Below are 19,084 nucleotides of genomic sequence, written 5' to 3'. Positions count from 1 at the left end.
CTGAGCAGCATTCAGAGAGCACTGATATACAGTCCAACAGCACTTTTTACATATTGTGTCTGTTTTTCTATGTTCAAACAGACAGTCAGTCAGTCTGTGTTAGTGGTGAGGATGTTTTAGTAACTTTTACAACAAGTGAATCATTTTGTCATTGAATCATTTGAAATGAGGAACAAAACAAGTTGCTCTCTATATGAGTGAGTCATTGAATCATTCACTCAACATTTCATTGAAAAACACGGATCATTCAGGAACAAAGCAAATAATTATCTTTATGAGTGAGTCATTGAATCAATCACTCAACAGTTCACTGAAAAATATAAATACAGATTCATTTAGGAACAAAACAAGTGACTGTCTTCATGATTGAGTTTTTGACAAAACAGTTGACTCTGTCGTGGCCTTGTTTAGAATAGTTTCCTTTGAGTGAGATAAAATAGACAAAATATCTGCCAATATTATATTAAGAAGTAATAAACTGTTGTATAAGAGCAGTATCACAGATGATGTTGGTCTACACTGCTGTATTTTTGAGGATGTTTCGATACTGGAAAACAAGAAAAATGTTTATTTAGAAAACAGTTATTTGCAAGGTGTGTATTAAATGTGGTACAAAAGCATAATTCCATGCTCTTTACCAGTTTCACCTTTTCTTAAACATTTGAATATTTTCCACAGCATCTTGTATGCAGACATTGTTGGATTCACGCGTCTAGCCAGTGACTGTTCACCTGGAGAACTTGTCTACATGCTCAATGAGCTCTTCGGCAAATTTGACCAGATAGCCAAGGTATCACATGACCTAACAGGCATATGAGAAACCAGTACTTAATTGTCAGACTTTAAAGTGACAGCTAGGCCCAGTCTCTCCTAATAATAAAATGCTTTTACACTGATATGATGATATGATATTCATATTTTTCCTGTACACAATATGTCTACTACACCTGCTGTCCTGATGGTTTGTTTGATGCAGGATAATGACTGCATGCGGATCAAGATCCTGGGCGACTGCTATTACTGTGTGTCAGGGCTGCCGGACCCTCTGACCGATCATGCCAAGAACTGTGTGAAAATGGGGCTGGACATGTGTGAGGCCATCAAGTAAAAGAACACGCTGTCTTTCTCAAATTAGATTATAATTGGTCCATCACCGCAATCCGCACTAAAATATGCTTGCATAATAACCACTAAACTGCTTTCCTAAATAGCTGTGCTAATTTAAATGTCTGTGCAAACACCATGTACAATTCAGTCTTAATAGGCTAATTTATTGTAAACATAACTGGCATACAATGCCATAAGGTTGCCATGAGGTTGCCAGCCTGTGGGACACCTACTGGGCATCCCATAAACCAGTGCTTATCAGGATTTATTTTGAGATGATGACCAGCTGATTTCACATGAACCATTTTCCATTTCCTCATTAGAACAAAAAGTCATATGGAGTTGTATCTGCTTAAAAGCCTTAAAACCACTACATATGAGCTGTTTGTCACATTACGGCCTTTCATCATCTACAAGGGACCATTTCTGTGTCGTTTTATCCCATGGTGTCTGTATTTTAAGCACTACTCTCTGAGGCTGAAATAACCCTCGTACTCAAGAGGCTCAGATGTGTGATATTGTTGAAACCCACACATTCTCCTTTCTCCAGCTCAAAGAGCAGCCTCTTTTTCCAGTCCCTTTCACGATTCCTCATCCATTCTTCATTCTTCCGCTCCTCTGCCACACATTTGCTTTCTGTTACGCTACAGCAATTTTTTTCTTTCACACACACAAAATCATTTTAGGGGGTTATTGAGAACCCTTCAGTGTATTTTCCAACGTAACATAGCTCAGGTTGAGGGGCTCATAGAAATAAGAATGGTGTGTGACAGATAAACTGAAATTATCTGTCGGAAACACACCTCCAGGGATGCAATGCACTTTTTTATTTTATTATATATATATATATATTTATTTTTTTTGGCAGGTGTAAGGTCCACGCACTCGGTCCAAGTGCTGTATTCAGGGCTGACTGAAGGTTTTTTGCGTGTTCGGTCTTTTCAGGATGCAAAGTTATTCAATTTAAGTTTCATCCTTATCTGACTCAACTTTATTATCTAATCTGACTCCATTTTAATATGCTCCGAAAATGTAGATTGTCACAAGAATTGGTGATTGACCATTTCTAAAGATTATCATTCTAAAAGTACTTTTAATTAGCCCCCATAGATTCGTACATACTTAAATAAAGCAACATTATTTTTTGTCAGAGATCACAACTACTACTGTAGGTATAAGCCGACCAACATTACTTTCCCTGATAGTAGTTTTGGTATGGTCATGTCATGGTTTCACGTGTACATTTACTTAGAGTAGGGTTGGTCGAACAACATCCAGTTGACCTAAAAGGAAATTCCATATAAGCCCTTACAATCTAAGTACACTTGAACTAATACTAAGTGTTAGCCGGATGTCTAAAGATACAGTTAGTGTGCCCTATGCTCCATTTCAGCAGAATTTTAGTCTGTTACTAACCTGATGCAGGAAATGCGGTAACAAGGATACTGCGTAATCTACTAGAGTCAATAATTATGGAGTAAAACAGAATAGAATCAAATGTAATGATTTATTAACAGTCAGGTAAATATGTATTGCCAATTACATAGCCAGTTCAAAGTTATCAAATCAATACAATACATCAAATTCACAAAGATGAATCTAAGAGTAAGATGCATACCTAACTTTTAGAAAAATACATAGTATAGAGAGTGTGGACACACTTCATGCTATGGGCTCATCTGGCTACAGAATACCGACCCTTTTGCTGCAATCCTTTAAATACAAAACCAAGATAAAACATCCCCCAAATGGAGCCATGTACAAACAATTGGAATTCGCATTAAAGGTATACTCCACCCTTAAATGAAAATTTTGTCATTAATCACTTACCCCCATGTTGTTCCAAACCTGTAAAAGCTCCATTCGTCTTCGGAACAATTTAAGATATTTTGGATGAAAACCGGGAGGCTTGAGACTACCAAGTAATTAAAAGTGTCAAAGTCTATAAAAGGTATGAAAAGTTGTCGTCAGAATACTCCAATACGTGCAATCTGGGTTATATGACACGATGGGAACACTTTTTGTAACCGAAGAAAACAAAAATAAAGACTTTATTCAAACTTTCAGACTTTATTACAGAAGAGCATTCACAGCACAGTGATATGGAGTGACAAAGAGGAGACAGTTGACAAAGGAATTACTGAATAATGTCTTTATTTTTGTTTTCGGCGCTCACAAAAAGTGTTCCCGTCGCTTCATATAACCCAGATTGCACGTCTGATGGCAGATGGACCTTGACAGTGTTATTTACTTGGCAGTCTATGGGACAGTCTCAAGCCTCCAGGTTTTCATCCAAAATATCTTAAATTGTTCCGAAGACGAACTTAGCTTTTACGGGTTTGGAACGACATGGGTGCAAGTGATTAATGGAAAAAAATTCAATTTGGGGTGGAGTAACCCTTTAAGCCAGGTCCCAGACCGGGGTAGTTTACACCTCATAGGGGAACAGAAGGTAATTACATAGAAGACTCTGGGAAAGGGCACTCCCATTAAAGTAAACAAAATATCTTTTAACTCTTAGGATCTGTACTATCTTTTAGTCTACTTTTTTTTGAGCCATTGTACCACTCGCTCTGAGACTATTCAAAATGATACCAAACATGACTTTAAATATTACTTGCATTAATGTAGAGCATTATACTATTGACCATTCTGAGTGAACTGAGTGGAGGGAGGAAGGGTAAGAAAGCGGATGAGAAGGAACTGATAACATGTGAGAGAGGTGTTTCTCGAAGATGCTCGTGTATGTTTGTATTGTCTGTTTCTCAGAAGATCAAAGTATCTGAGGTTCTTTCATCCTTACAGCAGGTTAAGCAATTTTATACTGGTACACAAACTAGACCAGCATCACACTAGCTTAACCCACCCCGCATTAAAAAACTAAACCAAACTGTTTTGTGCAGCAGGGACATGGTAACATTGAAACTGGCTTATCTAAAACACAAGATGATACGTCCTGTGTGCTGAATGAATGTATACACAGGCACCAGACACACTCTCGCATAAACCGACACGTACCGCTGCAGTCCTGGCACCTTCTCATATTTACTCTGCTATAAATATTTCTGGTGTTAAGCTGAGTTGTGTCAGTGAAATATGGTGCTGTTTCACGCATTTCAAAGGATGGAGGGAGAGCATATGTGTGTACATGCTGTAAAAGAAATATCTTTCATCATGACACTGGAAGAAAACTGGCCTTATTTACATAAAATATTTGTCTAAAATCTGTCAAGAGTATCCAAATTTCTCATGATTGAAAAAAACCTTTCGATCTACTGTAAAGCTTTATGCTTACAATTAATTTAGTAGACAAATATTAATTGTGCCTTCACATACATTTCTTTAAAAACTTTGTAATAAAAAATAAGTTTTATATATATTTTTAGATACTTTTAAGAATATATTTAATTCTGATAATCATTTCAAATGTATTTTGAATTAATTACATGCTGACTAAATAATACAATTTATAATATGCTGATTAATTAATCCAATTTCTAACAATAAATTACAGAAATGCATATATGAAATAGATAAATTTATATTCAGTTACACTGTAACGACAAACGCTGTGATTTTTTGTCTGTTTGTTTTGTTTTGTTATATTTAAATGTATAGAATAAAAACTTTACTTGTTATCTCAGGAAAGTGAGAGATGCAACCGTGGTTGACATTAACATGCGTGTTGGAGTGCACTCTGGGAATGTTCTCTGCGGTGTGATCGGCCTCCAGAAATGGCAGTATGATGTTTGGTCACATGACGTCACCTTGGCCAATCACATGGAGGCAGGGGGTGTACCTGGGTAAGATCAGCATATGACTTTTGTTTTTCCTCCATTTTCACATATATGCCACAAGTGCTATTGTGCTAGTTGAGGGTTCTTGACGTAAAAAAAATGCTGTTTTGAGAGCACAATGAATGTGCTTTTGTGCTTCTAATAAGTGTTCGTTGAATAACTCACAAAAATAGCAGAAACACAAAGCACTACATTCATTTTTCATATCTCGATTGTCTCTGTGGGCATTGGAACATTTGTGGCACACTCACATAATGCACCTGTTTTTGTGAAGTGTTCTTTCATTCGCCAGCCTGTAATAGTTGTCTGCTCTTCTCCAGACGGGTTCACATCTCTTCTGTGACACTGGAACATTTGAAAGGAGCGTATCAAGTCGAGCCAGGCAATGGACAAAGCAGAGATTCTTACCTGAAAGAGCACGGCATCATCACGTACCTAGTCATCAACCCCAAGGTAAAAACTGACGCAGTCCAGCTTTCACATTTATAAATACATTTACATTCTCTGATGAAAACACTGTTGCTGTGTGTTTCTTACTGGCTCTAAACATGTTAGGGGTTTATAACAAACATCAGCTATGATCATAATTATTGTGGAAACCATAAAACCATTTCTAAATAAATAACATAATTATAAATAACAAAAATGTCTGTTTATTACCCGGAAAATTAGTTAAAAGTATTAATTATAGCCTAACAAACACCTGTTGTATGATGTGTGTTAATAAATCATATCATAATGTGTATAGTCATGCAACTGAACTTTTCAAATTAGCATTGCATTCTATTCACCTCGAGCAATAATTCGCATAGTTACCATATTTCGACTTTCGGGTTACACAAACGTGACTTTGTGTGTCATACTTAGACAACCCCGGGAGGAGTGTCTATCACAACACAAGTTTGATTCCTGAAGATTCCTGAAAATCCGTTCATTCAGATGTGTGTGGGCTTTTCAGCCCCCAGACAGCATAATGCCTGGCACCATATATTCAAATAACAATGCCTATTCTTCTAGTTATTTATTTTTATTATTTATCCGTTGCCTTATTTAATTTTCAACAATGCATTTGCTTTGCCTGAGGTAACAAAAGCAGCAAATTTTCCTCATGAGAGACTCATACATTTATTTCTGTTCAGTTCGAGCCTTTCTGCCCTCCTATCCTAACAGCCCACTGCGCACCCACTCCCTCCACACTGACGTTATGATGACTACTTTTCAGTTTGGAGGGCTTTTGCTTGATTGTTTAGTTGTTCTCTTTTCTTTTATCATCCTGTTGTTCAGTTAATGCCAAATTGCATTTTTTGTGTTATTCTAACAAACGACTGCCATCGAGTCAAGTTGCTGTAAAGTAGACCACACAGATTTGAGGGAGCCTCTGTTATCTTTTATACTATAGCAGGGGTTTCTAACTTTGGGGTCAAGCACCCTCAAATAGCACAAACAAGAGACTCCTTTCCTAAAATACATATTAATTCATGTGTAAAGCAGCTTTCTACATGAACGAATCTGAATCTTTATGCTACCATTTTTTATATATTTGTGTATGAAAACCAATTTAAATGTGATATTAGTTGTGTGTGTGTTTTTTTTAATCTAATTAATTGGCTTTCATATTGTGTCTGTAGACAAGCATTAAAATATTTACTTTCTAATCAGTTTTTTTTAATACTGTTAAATGTTAACCTAAACAGAAATATTTTCAGCTCTATTCAAATTTATTTGTACAGATTTTCACAATAAATATCATTCCAAAGCAATGTCAAGAATTAGTTAAGTATGTATATTTTGTAATATGTCTAATATTTTTTTTAAATAAAAATTTTTATCCCTGTACTTTTTTGTATTTTATTTATTTATTTTATTTATTTTAGTTATTTTAGTTATTTTATTTATTTCATTTATTTTTATTTTTTCTTCAGAATTTCCTTAATAATCCCATGTTCCTGTGTGCTAACGGAATCTGGATCACATTTTGGAACCGTAATTTGGGTCCTAAAGAAATGAATCTTTTAAGAAATCCACTTACAATCAAATTAGATTCTCCTGCATGAACTTGTTAATACATTAAATCAGTTAATCTAGTTTTAGGACCTTTTTTCGCTGTTTTATACTATTTTTAGCAGATTCTTGGTACGTTTGTATTTGATTCCATTCGGATACTTTAGGACTGACTCCAAATCCAGTCCTGTACACCAGTGGCTCTCTACAGGGTTTGCTTCAGGACTTCAGGGTTTAGCATTGGACATCAAGTAGTAACTTGGCACAGTACCAAAACTGTTTAGATTCCATAGTACACAAAATTTTACTGAATTTCAGTATCAGATCACTTAGCACTGAGCTTTGCGTTAACAGCACAAGGTTGTGGGTTTGATTCCCAGGGAACACATGTTAGGTAAAAAAAAAAGTTATCCTGAATGCACTCTTATTGTACTGTTAATTTAATAAATTGAAATAAAAAAATGAATTACAAAACACACCTGTGACACACCACTTCAGTAAATATTGTCTGATTATTTTGGGATTTCTGTGCTCTAACAGCTCGAGCCTGTTACACATCTATTTAGACTTGTACTTTAAGCTATGGTTGTACTTCATGCGTAGGCAGAGAAACGGAGTCCCCCGTTACCTGCTCGCCTTCGCACCACTCTGGATGGGGTCAAGATGAGGGCGTCTGTCCGCATGACGCAGTACCTCGAGTCCTGGGGAGCGGCCAAACCGTTTGCTAACCTCCACCATCGAGACAGCATGACCAACGAGAACGGCAAGATCAACACACACGTGAGTCAACCTGAGCACACACGCAGAAAATACAGTCATTCTGATTCAGGTTTTATATGGGGATTACAGTCACATGACTAGGTTTGCTTGAAGCTCTTAATAGTGCTCTGTTAATAACATTTGTTTCATTTTTTTCTTGCAGGATGTGCCATTAGGGCAGTACAACTTTCAACAAAGGTCTGAAAGGTCTGGGTTTGTTTTTTTTTTTGTTTTTTTTTTACTGTTTATTGCTTTATATAACAAAAAAAAAGCACAAATCTAAATTCAAGTGAAAAACTTTTCAGAATGTCACACTGACCTCATTTCCATTTCCATGGCTGGTTAGTCTCTCTCCCTCTTTTTCTTCCCTTTCAGAACAAAATCACAGAAAAAGAGATTTGAAGAGGAGTTGAACGAAAGAATCATTCGCACTATTGATGGCATCAACTCACAGAAGTGAGCATCCTAATACTCTGTATCCATATGTATCCACAACTCATGAATTCCCCCCGAAAACAAGTCTGACACCACTATGAAAATCTGTGTTTCAAAATCTTATTTAAATCAGAAAAACAAGAAAAAAGAAAGTTGTTTGATATTGAAAAATGTAAAACAAATATTTATTATTATTATTTGTTTTTTTTTGTTGTTTTTTTTTCATAATTTTAATTTAAAATGTATTTAGTAAATAATTAAATTAAATAAACAAATACAATTATTTTTATAATATTAAAATAATACAATTTAAATGACTGCTTATCCAATTATTTATATTTATAACAAACAGAAAAATCTAAAATAGAAGCATTTTCATTAGTGGTTGATTTGCAGCTCAGTATACAGTATGACACATATTTGTCCTTTTGTTTCACTTTCAGAACATTTCCTGCGTCAGTGTCACCCAACAAGCTATTATAATAGCGATTCATTGTTACAATGAGAATCTAATAGTCTTAAATGACTTAATTGATGCTTTTTTCCCCACCAGACAGTGGCTGAAGTCAGAAGACATTCAAAGGATATCTCTGTTCTTTCATAATAAGGCACTGGAGAAAGAGGTACCTTCCACCTTGAGATATGTCATTGAACGGCAAATACTGAATGCATGTCACTGTGAGAAAAACACCTCAGAACAAAGACGTGAAAAAAGAAAGTGCTGAGATATATTTGTTGTTGTTGTTCTTACAGTACAGAGCCACAAACCTGCCTGCCTTCAAGTACTACATCACGTGTGCTTGTCTCATTTTCTTCTGCATCTTTATAGTGCAGGTCTTAGTCTTGCCAAAGTAAGTACCATCTCCACAGCATCTTCAAAGCATCTCATTGTCTTTCATGACGCAGTTACACTGCCATATCCCACAGCACTTAGACCAAGTGACGCATAATAATATTACAATATATCTACACAACTGAGAGAAAATGAGTGCAATGATAAAGAACTGGGTGATGGGAACATCAATGCCTGCCTGACAAAGACAGCCCTGAGCAGACGGTTATAGATTTTTTTGAATCAGAGGCCAGTCTGGTTTGGAAATTATGTCTCTTTTTGTATGAAGTCAGACAGAAAAATCTATGTAAGACATCAGCCTGATTTACTCCTCGTGTTGACCGAGAACACATTCACAAGAGCACAGCGCTTTCTCTCAAGCGGAGTTCTCACTTCCTCACATTGATTTAATAACAGATTTATAGTGAGATATGGCACCGCAAAGACGGGAACTAAATATTTTTGTTCCTATATATTAAAAAAGCCGTTAAAATACGTAATGCTTGCTTTGGTTTATTTAAATTCCCTAAACTTTGCCAAAACCGAAACCCTACATTTCCGCATTTAATTTGTCCCACACGGTTGGTTCTATGTGAATGTAAATCTTATTTGAATTAAGAAGTTTGAAGATGTTTTTTTTTTTTCTGAGCAAAAAAAGTTAAAAAAATCCTAAGATCTACACTGAAGAAGGCATCTGAGCTAGTGTTGTTACTGTTAACAAAAACTTAAACTATTGAAATAAAATCGATGAAAAACTTAAACTCAAAAAACCATCAATTTCTTCCATGCTCATTAAACTTACATACTTCCAAATAGATAATTAGGGGGAACATGGGAAAGAAACAGAAGACATTTGCCTTATTAAAAGTCAATGTACCATCAGAATGATTTGAAACTAATATTTCCATTTTTTTACCTTGAAATATAAGTTTTGAAATCATTCTGAAGGTACATACAGTTACATTAAGTTGTTGTACTAAAATTAATTAAAGCTAAACAAAAATATAATTTTTAAATAAAAAAGTTTGAAAATGTGAATGCTGCCTTAGCAACTAATTGGAATGAATAAATAAATAAGTTTTAGTAAAATTACTGAAATTAATGGTAAAATAAAATACAATTTAATTATTAGATAAAAAAACTTAATAAAAACTTTTAACTTTAAAAATTAAAAATTACTTTAGTAATTTAATTTATGTTAAATTACTAGAAACCAAAACCAAAAAACCTAAATGTTAAAACCTAAATTATATATATATATACAGTACAGACCAAAAGTTTGGAAACATTACTATTTTTAATGTTTTTGAAAGAAGTTTCTTCTGCTCATCAAGCCTGCATTTATTTGAATATATATATATATATATACGTATATTCAAAATATGAATAAATAATATAATAGTACATAAATAATACAAAAATAAATAACACCCCAAAATGTCTTAATTCTGGCTTTGATGGTGGGCTATTTTGAGCTGGAGCAGGTAGCAATCACCCAAAACACCAAGCAATGGCTAGCAGTGCACTAATAACTATTTACAACCTCTCATCAGCCACATACCAACCAAACGCAACATCCCTCAAACACAGGTACTGCCAAAATCACCAACAAATACCAAACTTCAAACATGCTGGGCATTGGTATTAACTCCATACATGGCATAACATCTATTTCTGCTCTTTTCATGTCAGAGATTGCATAAATATTGGATGATCGCAGGTATACATGGATGATGAGTAAATATGCTTTGTAGCATCTGATGATTTTGTCTCTCACAGAACTACCGTCCTTGGAGTTTCATACGGGATGGCTTTCCTGCTGCTCGCCTTGATCCTCGCCATTTGTTTTGCTGGTCACATACTGGTAAGGGGTGCACACGCTTGTAGAAGTAAATATGAAGTAGCTTTCTTTGAGAGTGAATTGTAAGTGAATGAGGCAGGCTGGCTTGTGTACTCAGTTTTTTCAGATGTTACATATTTTTCCATTTTTCATGGAGGAAATTACTGTGTACGGAAATGTCATTTAATAAGTCGAGGTTTCCGCGCATTTAAGACCCTCATCTTGTCAGACAAAATGCCATACTGAGAGGAAAAAAACACCATATCAAAACAAGATTGAAATTTCTGTGTTTTAACGCGAGGAGCAACACTCTTTTTCAGCTCTTAGAGAGTGTTGTCTATAATCAAATTACCAGCTACTTTGGACTTGTGGAGCATAAATTGCTTTAGTAAATGTCACCTGTAAGTCTCTCTTTTCTTTCTCCCGCTCTTTCTTTCTTAATATATAATGAAAGCTTAGAGTGAAATGGCTTATTTAATATTCAAAGGCCTGTAGATTCTCTCATTGGAAATCTGTCAAGAACACGTTCTGGTCACACTCCATCCCAAAATCAAAAGAAATGAATAAGGAATGGTGTTTTCTTAATGAAAATGAAGCCTATTTTTATGACCAATCAAATGATATTACATATTTCAAATATTATTTAAATTGTAAATCATGTACATTTAAATTATGATTATTATTATTTTACTTATAGTTATACTTCTATTCCATTATTCAAAAAATGCTGTAGTTTTAAACTTTGTTAATCAAACTTTGTTTGTTTCCACACAAATATTAATCAGCAGAACTGTTTTCAACATTGATAATAATGAGAAATGTTTATTGAGGAGTAAATCATCATATTATAATGATTTCTGAAGGATCGTGTGACACTGAAGACTGGAGAAATGATGGAATAAATTATATTTTAAAATATATTCAAATATAAAACAGCAATTTTAAATTGAAATAATAATTCATAATTTAAATAAGCACAGCCTTTTTTAGCATAAAAAGTAAGCTCAAAGGCCAATTTAAAATATTTGTACATTAAATAAAGTGCACAAAATCAGTATTTTGTTTAGGCAGTATTTGTGGGAGTTGATAAATCATGTTGCGAGATTTTTCCAAAAGTAGTGCGATTTTGCACCAATGCTTTGTTAAAGGATCAGAGTGTCATGTAATATTCTCATTTAAACATTAACAGCCAATTAAAAAATATTGGTATAGTAAAATTCACTAATTCACAAGATCATTACATCCTTTATTAAACCTCTTTGTCGAGTTTAATGCATCTTTACAGAGGTAATGTCAAGTCAAGTCACCTTTATTTATATAGCGCTTTAAACAAAATACATTGCGTCAAAGCAACTGAACAACATTCATTAGGAAAACAGTGTGTCAATAATGCAAAATGATAGTTAAAGGCAGTTCATCATTGAATTCAGTGATGTCATCTCTGTTCAGTTAAAGGAACACTCCACCGTTTTTTGAAATAGGGCTTATTCACATTATTTCCTACATTAAGATAGGTGGGCAAATGCATTTTTGTGTCAGTGCATGCATTGTTTTAGTTTGACTGGGTCGGCGTTAGCTTAGCTTAGCACAATGAATGGAATCCTTTGTTGCCAGCTAGTATGGCCTGAGTAAAAGTGATAAAAAAAATGAAAAAAACACACCTAATTACTTCTTGTGGCCTGCGTATTCACAACGAGTACAAATAGCGATCCAGATTAACACTAGGCGATTTCCTAGGCAGATATTGACTTGGGACTATATTATGGGGAAGCACAGGCGAAGGGAGGGTTTGATAGGGAGCCAGTGCAGTGTTGACAGGACCGGGCTAATATGGTCATACTTCCTGGTTCTAGTAAGAACTCTTGCTGCTGCATTTTGGACTAGCTGTAGTTTGTTTACAAGCGTGCAGAACAACCGCCCAATAAAGCATTACAATAATCTAACCTTAAGGTCCTAAATGCATGGATTAACATTTCTGCATTTGACATTGACAGCATAGGCCGTAATTTAGATATATTTTTGAGATGGAAAAATGCAGTTTTACAAATGCTAGAAACGTGGCTTTCTAAGGAAAGATTGCGATCAAATAGCACACCTAGGTTCCTAACTGATGACGAAGAATTGACAGAGCAACCATCAAGTCTTATACAGTGTTCTAGGTTATTACAAGCAGAGTTTTTAGGTCCTATAATTATCACCTCTGTTTTTTCAGAATTTAGCAGCAAGAAATTACTCGTCATCCAGTTTTTTAAATCGACTATGCATTCCATTAGTTTTTCAAATTGGTGTGTTTCACCAGGCCGCAAAGAAATATATAGCTGAGTATCATCAGCATAACAGTGAAAGCATGTTTCCTGATGATATCTCCCAAGGGTAACATATAAAGCGTGAAGAGTAGCGGCCCAAGTACTGAGCCTTGAGGTACTCCATACTGCACTTGTGATCGATATGATACATCTTCATTCACTGCTACGAACTGATGGCGGTCATATAAGTACGATTTAAACCATGCTAATGCACTTCCATTGATGCCAACAAAGTGTTCAAGTCTTTGCAAAAGAATGTTGTGGTCAATTGTGTCAAACGCAGCACTAAGATCCAATAAAACTAATAGAGAGATACACCCACGATCAGATGATAAGAGCAGATCACTTGTAACTCTAAGGAGAGCAGTCTCAGTACTATGTTACGGTCTAAATCCTGACTGGAAATCTTCACATATACCATTTTTCTCTAAGAAGGAATATAATTGTGAGGATACCAACTTTTCTAGTATCTTGGACAGAAAAGGTAGATTCGAGATTGGTCTATAATTAACTAGTTCTTTGGGGTCAAGTTGTGGTTTTTTGATGAGAGGCTTAATAACAGCCAGTTTGAAGGTTTTGGGGACATATCCTAATGACAATGAGGAATTAATAATATTCAGAAGAGGATCTATGACTTCTGGAAGCACCTCTTTTAGGAGCTTAGATGGTATAGGGTCTAACATACATGTTGTTAGTTTAGATGATTTAACAAGTTTATACAATTCTTCCTCTCCTATAGTAGAGAATGAGTGGAACTGTTCCTCAGGGGGTCTATAGTGCACTGTCTGATGCGATACTGTAGCTGACGGCTGAATGGTTGCAATTTTATCTCTAATAGTATTGATTTTAGAAGTAAAGTAGTTCATAAAGTCATTACTGCTGTGGTGTTGGGAAATGTCAACACTTGTTGAGGCTTTATTTTTCATTAATTTAGCCACTGTATTGAATAAATACCTGGGGTTATGTTTGTTTTCTTCTAAAAGAGAAGAAAAGTAATCGGATCTAGCAGTTTTTAATGCTTTTCTGTAGGATAGATAACTTTCCCGCCAAGTAATACGAAATACCTCTAGTTTTGTTTTCCTCCAGCTGCGCTCCATTTTTCGGGCTGCTCTCTTTAGGGTGCGAGTATGCTCATTATACCATGGTGTCAAACTGTTTTCCTTAACCTTCCTTAAGCGTAAAGGAGCAACTATATTTAAAGTGCTAGAAAAGACAGAGTCCATAGTTTCTGTTACATCATCAAGTTGTTCTGAGGTTTTGGATATGCTAAGGAATTTGGATACATCAGAAAGATAACTTAAAAAGCAGTCTTTTGTGGTAGAAGTGATGGTTCTTCCATACTTGTAAAAAGAAGTAGAATTTACAATTTTGGCTATATGAAGTTTGCACAGAACTAAATAATGATCTGAGATATCATCACTTGAATAATTTCAACACTATCAACATCAATTCCATGTGACAGTATTAAACAGAGTATGATTTCGACAATGAATAGGTCCTGAAACGTGTTGTCTAACCCCAATAGAGTTCAGAATGTCTATAAATGCTGATCCCAATGCATCTTTTTCATTTTCAACATGGATATTAAAATCACCAACTATTAAAACTTTATCTGCAGCCAGTACTAACTCGGATGTAAAATCACCAAACTCTTTAATAAAGTCTGTATGGTGCCCTCGTGGCCTGTATACAGTAGCCAGTACAAACATAACAGGGGATTTATCATTAACATTTGTTTCTCTGGATAATGTTATATGAAGCACCATTACTTCAAACGAGTTATACTTGAAGCCTGCCCTCTGAGAAATCCTGAAAACGTTGTTATAAATTGAAGCAACACCTCCCCCTTTGCCTTTTAGACGCGGCTCATGTTTATAACAGTACATTTACATTTACATTTATTCATTTAGCTGACGCTTTTATCCAAAGCGACTTACAATTGCTATATATGTCAGAGGTCGCACACCTCTGGAGCAACTAGGGGTTAAGTGTCTTGCTCAGGGACACATTGGTGTCTCACAGTGGATTCGAACCTGGGTCTCTCACGCCAAAGACGTGTGTCTTATCCACTGCGCCAACACCACCCTTAATCAACAGTAATCTTGGGGGGTGGACTCATTTAAAATAATGTAATCATCAGGTTTTAGCCAGGTTTCTGTCAAACAGAGTACATCTATATTATGATCAGTGATCATATTATTTACAAAAAGTGTTTTTCGTAGAAAGGGATATGATATTCAATAAGCCAAGCTTTATCATTTGTTTATCCATATTGCATTTGTTTTTTATTTGTTGAACCTCAATTCAATTTTTAATCTTAACTTGGTTTGGACGTTTTTTGTATTTTCTAGTTCGGGGAACAGACACAGTCTCTATAGTGTGATATCTAGGTGAAAAAGTCTCTATGTGCTGAGAATTAACTGACCTCTGTGACAGGAGGCAGCTAGCAGACAGTCGGTCTAGCCAGTCTGTCTGCTTCCTGAACTGGGCCCAAGTTAGTCAAGTATAAACTCTAAGACTATTTGCCATATTTCTAGAGAGAAGAGTGGCACCACCCCAGGAGGGATGAAGACCATCTCTTTTCAACAGGTCAGGTCTGCCCCAAAAGCTCGTCCAATTGTCTATTAAACCTATGTTATTCTGTGAACACCACTTAGACATCCAGCCATTGAGTGATGACAATCTGCTATGCATCTCATCACCACGGTAAGCAGGGAGGGGACCAGAGCATATTACAGTGTCTGACATCGTGCTTGCATGTTCACACACCTCTTTAATGTTATTTTTAGTGATCTCCGACTGGCGAAGTCGAACATCATTAGCGCCGGCATGAATAACAATCTTACTGTATTTACGTTTAGCATTAGCCAGCACTTTTAAATTTGCCAAGATGTCAGGCGCTCTGGCTCCCGGTAAACATTTGACTATGGTGGCTGGTGTCTCTATATTCACGTTCCGTACAATAGAATCACCAATAACTAGAGCACTTTCATCAGGTTTCTCAGTGGGTGCATCACTGAGTGGGGAGAACCTGTTTAATGTTTTGATCGGAACAGAAGAGCGGTGTTTTGACCCACGACTATGCTGCCTCACTGTCACCCAGTTGCCCTGCTGCAAGGGCTTTTTTTTTTGCTGGAACCAAACAATGTACAGGAATCCCTGAGCTAGACGCATCCAAAGCCGTATCTAGAGCCCTAACATTCTTACTGTCCTCAATTAAATTTTGGATGCGTGTCTCTAATTCTGAAATCTTCTCTGTCAGTCTGACTATTTCCCTGCATTTATCACATGTGAATCCCTCATCTGCGACAGAGATAGATAAACTGTACGTGTGGCAAGAGGTGCAAATAACAATAGCAGGAGAAGCCATTACTCACCGTGCTTGATGAAATATTCTTACTGCTGTTGTTTGATGAACTTGTGAAAAAACCTTGCTTTGCGGATAAGCGGAGATCTGTCTCCAGGCTCTGCTTGGCGTCAATCGGGGGGGAAGTGACGAGGTTTCGCGAGAGCTTGAGGATCCAAAATGATACTAATGAAATGCTGAATCAATTAAATCACCTCTAACAGCTTCATTCACATAGAGGGAAGAGCATTATTTAAAGGGAAAGTTCACGCGTTAATGAGTAGCAAGGGATTAAGTAGCTGCATTGATTACTTTTATGCCAGTGATCAGGCTTTTATATGTAATTTAGGGTAACAAAGGGTTTTATCAGGTTGACTGAAATATGGCAATAACTGACACTTTAAATCAATGTTTTAAGCAACAACAACAAAGCAATTGAACAAAACACAGATAAATACAAAAAGTAGCTATTGATAATATTTAAACATGTATCCAAATCCAAATCTAATACAATTAATTTATATGTGATTTATGTGCAAATTATGTGCAATGTTTAGGGATTGTTACATAGGGCTATACAGGCATCTAGAGGCAACACAATGATACTACAGCTAATAAATTGGAACTCACATATATATACTGTATATGTAATCTGGGGGAGTGCCAATAGGGACAATCCTAAAATGTCACAATGCTAAAAATATTTTTTTTAAATAGGATTCAATTTCTATATGTAAAATGTAATTTATTTTTCGGTGAGGTGGAGGGGGGTTACCTTGACGTGTGAGATTCAACCTCATATGCACTCCATGGAATTCCTACTATTAGCAGTGTAACCTGTTTTTCTGTGTATTGAGGTGTCAAGTTATATTTTTAGAAGGCACGACCTTCAAAAGAACTTGAAGGGTTTGCATGCCGTTCACCCCCCGCTCGACTTGATTTGTCCCCAGTTCATTAATTAACCTAGCTGTTTCAATTGAAGATTCAGAATTCATGATGATAAAAAAAATAGGCCACACTTAATGGAAACCTTGCATTAGCCCAAAAACCGTGTGTGTGTGTGTGTGTGTGTGTGTGTGTGTGTGTGTGTGTGTGTGTCTAAAGAAAAGCAGATTGAGTGATACTTTTTACTGGGTTTTTTGCCATCTATTTTTGTGCAGTAAACCGGTGGTTTAGGGAATTGCGGGTATGAGGGGCCATTTGTTATAAAGCTCTGGCACTTAAGTTGAGTTTATTTTATGGTAGGACTCTCTTTTGGTTTCACAAACAACTGTCAAAGTCATGAGTGCCTAGAGCTCTATGGAGTTTAGTTAAGAGTCTCTCTGCTTTGTTTTCCATTTCACTGATGTTAGAGTTCACAATCGGCACACAGATTCACAAATATGAAAGAGGGGTAAAGGTTATCCAGTAGAAGTGCTGTGTTTAAATACTGAAAGCAATTTTTTTTATTATTATCTTTAGCTCCTCTACCTCTTTTATTCTTTTTGCCTGAAGCATTCTTGCACATGGTCTAGGCTGTGTTTTGTAAAGTGCTTTTCCACTGAACTTCCATTAATACTCATCCTGACAATGTAGCATAAACTGAGTCACTACAGGTAACACGGCCACTACAGACGTTACATTAGTAGGCTACTGCAATCAATACAGGATGGGTTTTACAAACAGATCTCAGTTCCTTTGAGGTCATGAAGTCTTATTTCAGATAAAAACATTCAGAGGCATTCAATTCATTACATTTTGCTTGAATGGATAATTTATTCAAAACTGAAAATTCTGCCAATATTTATGATCCCATTGTCATGTCATTGCAAAAAACTCTACCCCGTGTTCTAAACGACCACATAGGTCCCATTTAGCCTTCACTTTTCTTTCAAACCTGTTAAATGGTTAACGGTAATTTCCTGTAAAATTCCTGGAAAAAACTTAAACTGACGTTCCCAGAATTCTGTAGCATTTCAAATTTTGTTAGAATTTTATGTTTTTTCTTTGAAATAACTATGTTTTTTTAATCTGTTATGTTTATTAGGTTTATATGTTACATATAATGTTGTTAAATTAATGTTTATTGCATATTTTAGTTTAATGAGTCACATCATGATGGTGTTTAGTGCTTGTGTGAGTGACACTGTGCACCTTCAATACATGTTATTATTTAAAAACTGCTTGTGATGGGCTTTGTCTCATAACGTGACTTTCTCATCACCACCTGCTTTTGGTGGTTACCAGTGTATTACAATGGTACAAAACAGATTTCAGTACTTCAATAAGTTGGTATATTAATATTATGTCAGTTAAATTATGGTATTAAACTTTACATTTACTGTATTTTATCGTATGTTATAAAACAGTTATACCTTAAATGGTGTTACAGTATTTTTTTACGGTATAATTCTGGCAACCACATCTGCCGTTTTTTTACCATATATTTTACGGATTATTTTATACAGTACATGCTAAACTACTATGCTGTAACTGTAATCTTATTGAAAATACTTGTTTCAGCCAATGGAATTGCTTTTGAAGTCCAAGGTGGATCAAATTCTATGGGCGAAGAAAAACTATACCAGCTATGTTCCAGAAGGGAAGGAGTCCTTAATTTAGTCAATTGCATTTTTATGGAAATTATGAAATTGTGAATGCCGCTTCATGTTGCCTTCATCT

The 19,084-nt window shown here is 35.7% G+C and overlaps 1 protein-coding gene across 1 annotated transcript in view; it reads left to right on the top strand.

Moving 5' to 3' along the window:
* Positions 1-19,084, top strand: part of LOC132104414 (adenylate cyclase type 2-like) — an 82,582-nt gene that overhangs the window by 54,700 nt on the left and 8,798 nt on the right. The window contains exons 6-15 of the mRNA XM_059509871.1: positions 679-790; positions 977-1,104; positions 4,752-4,910; positions 5,225-5,357; positions 7,509-7,685; positions 7,828-7,871; positions 8,040-8,120; positions 8,653-8,722; positions 8,853-8,950; positions 10,711-10,795. Of these exons, the coding sequence (XP_059365854.1) occupies positions 679-790; positions 977-1,104; positions 4,752-4,910; positions 5,225-5,357; positions 7,509-7,685; positions 7,828-7,871; positions 8,040-8,120; positions 8,653-8,722; positions 8,853-8,950; positions 10,711-10,795 (1,087 nt within the window). The remainder of the gene's footprint in view (positions 1-678; positions 791-976; positions 1,105-4,751; positions 4,911-5,224; positions 5,358-7,508; positions 7,686-7,827; positions 7,872-8,039; positions 8,121-8,652; positions 8,723-8,852; positions 8,951-10,710; positions 10,796-19,084) is intronic.

The sequence above is a fragment of the Carassius carassius genome, chromosome 25 (genome assembly GCF_963082965.1).
Source record: "Carassius carassius chromosome 25, fCarCar2.1, whole genome shotgun sequence".
NCBI classification, from domain to species: Eukaryota; Metazoa; Chordata; class Actinopteri; order Cypriniformes; family Cyprinidae; genus Carassius; species Carassius carassius.
This window is presented reverse-complemented; position numbering and strand designations above follow the sequence as displayed.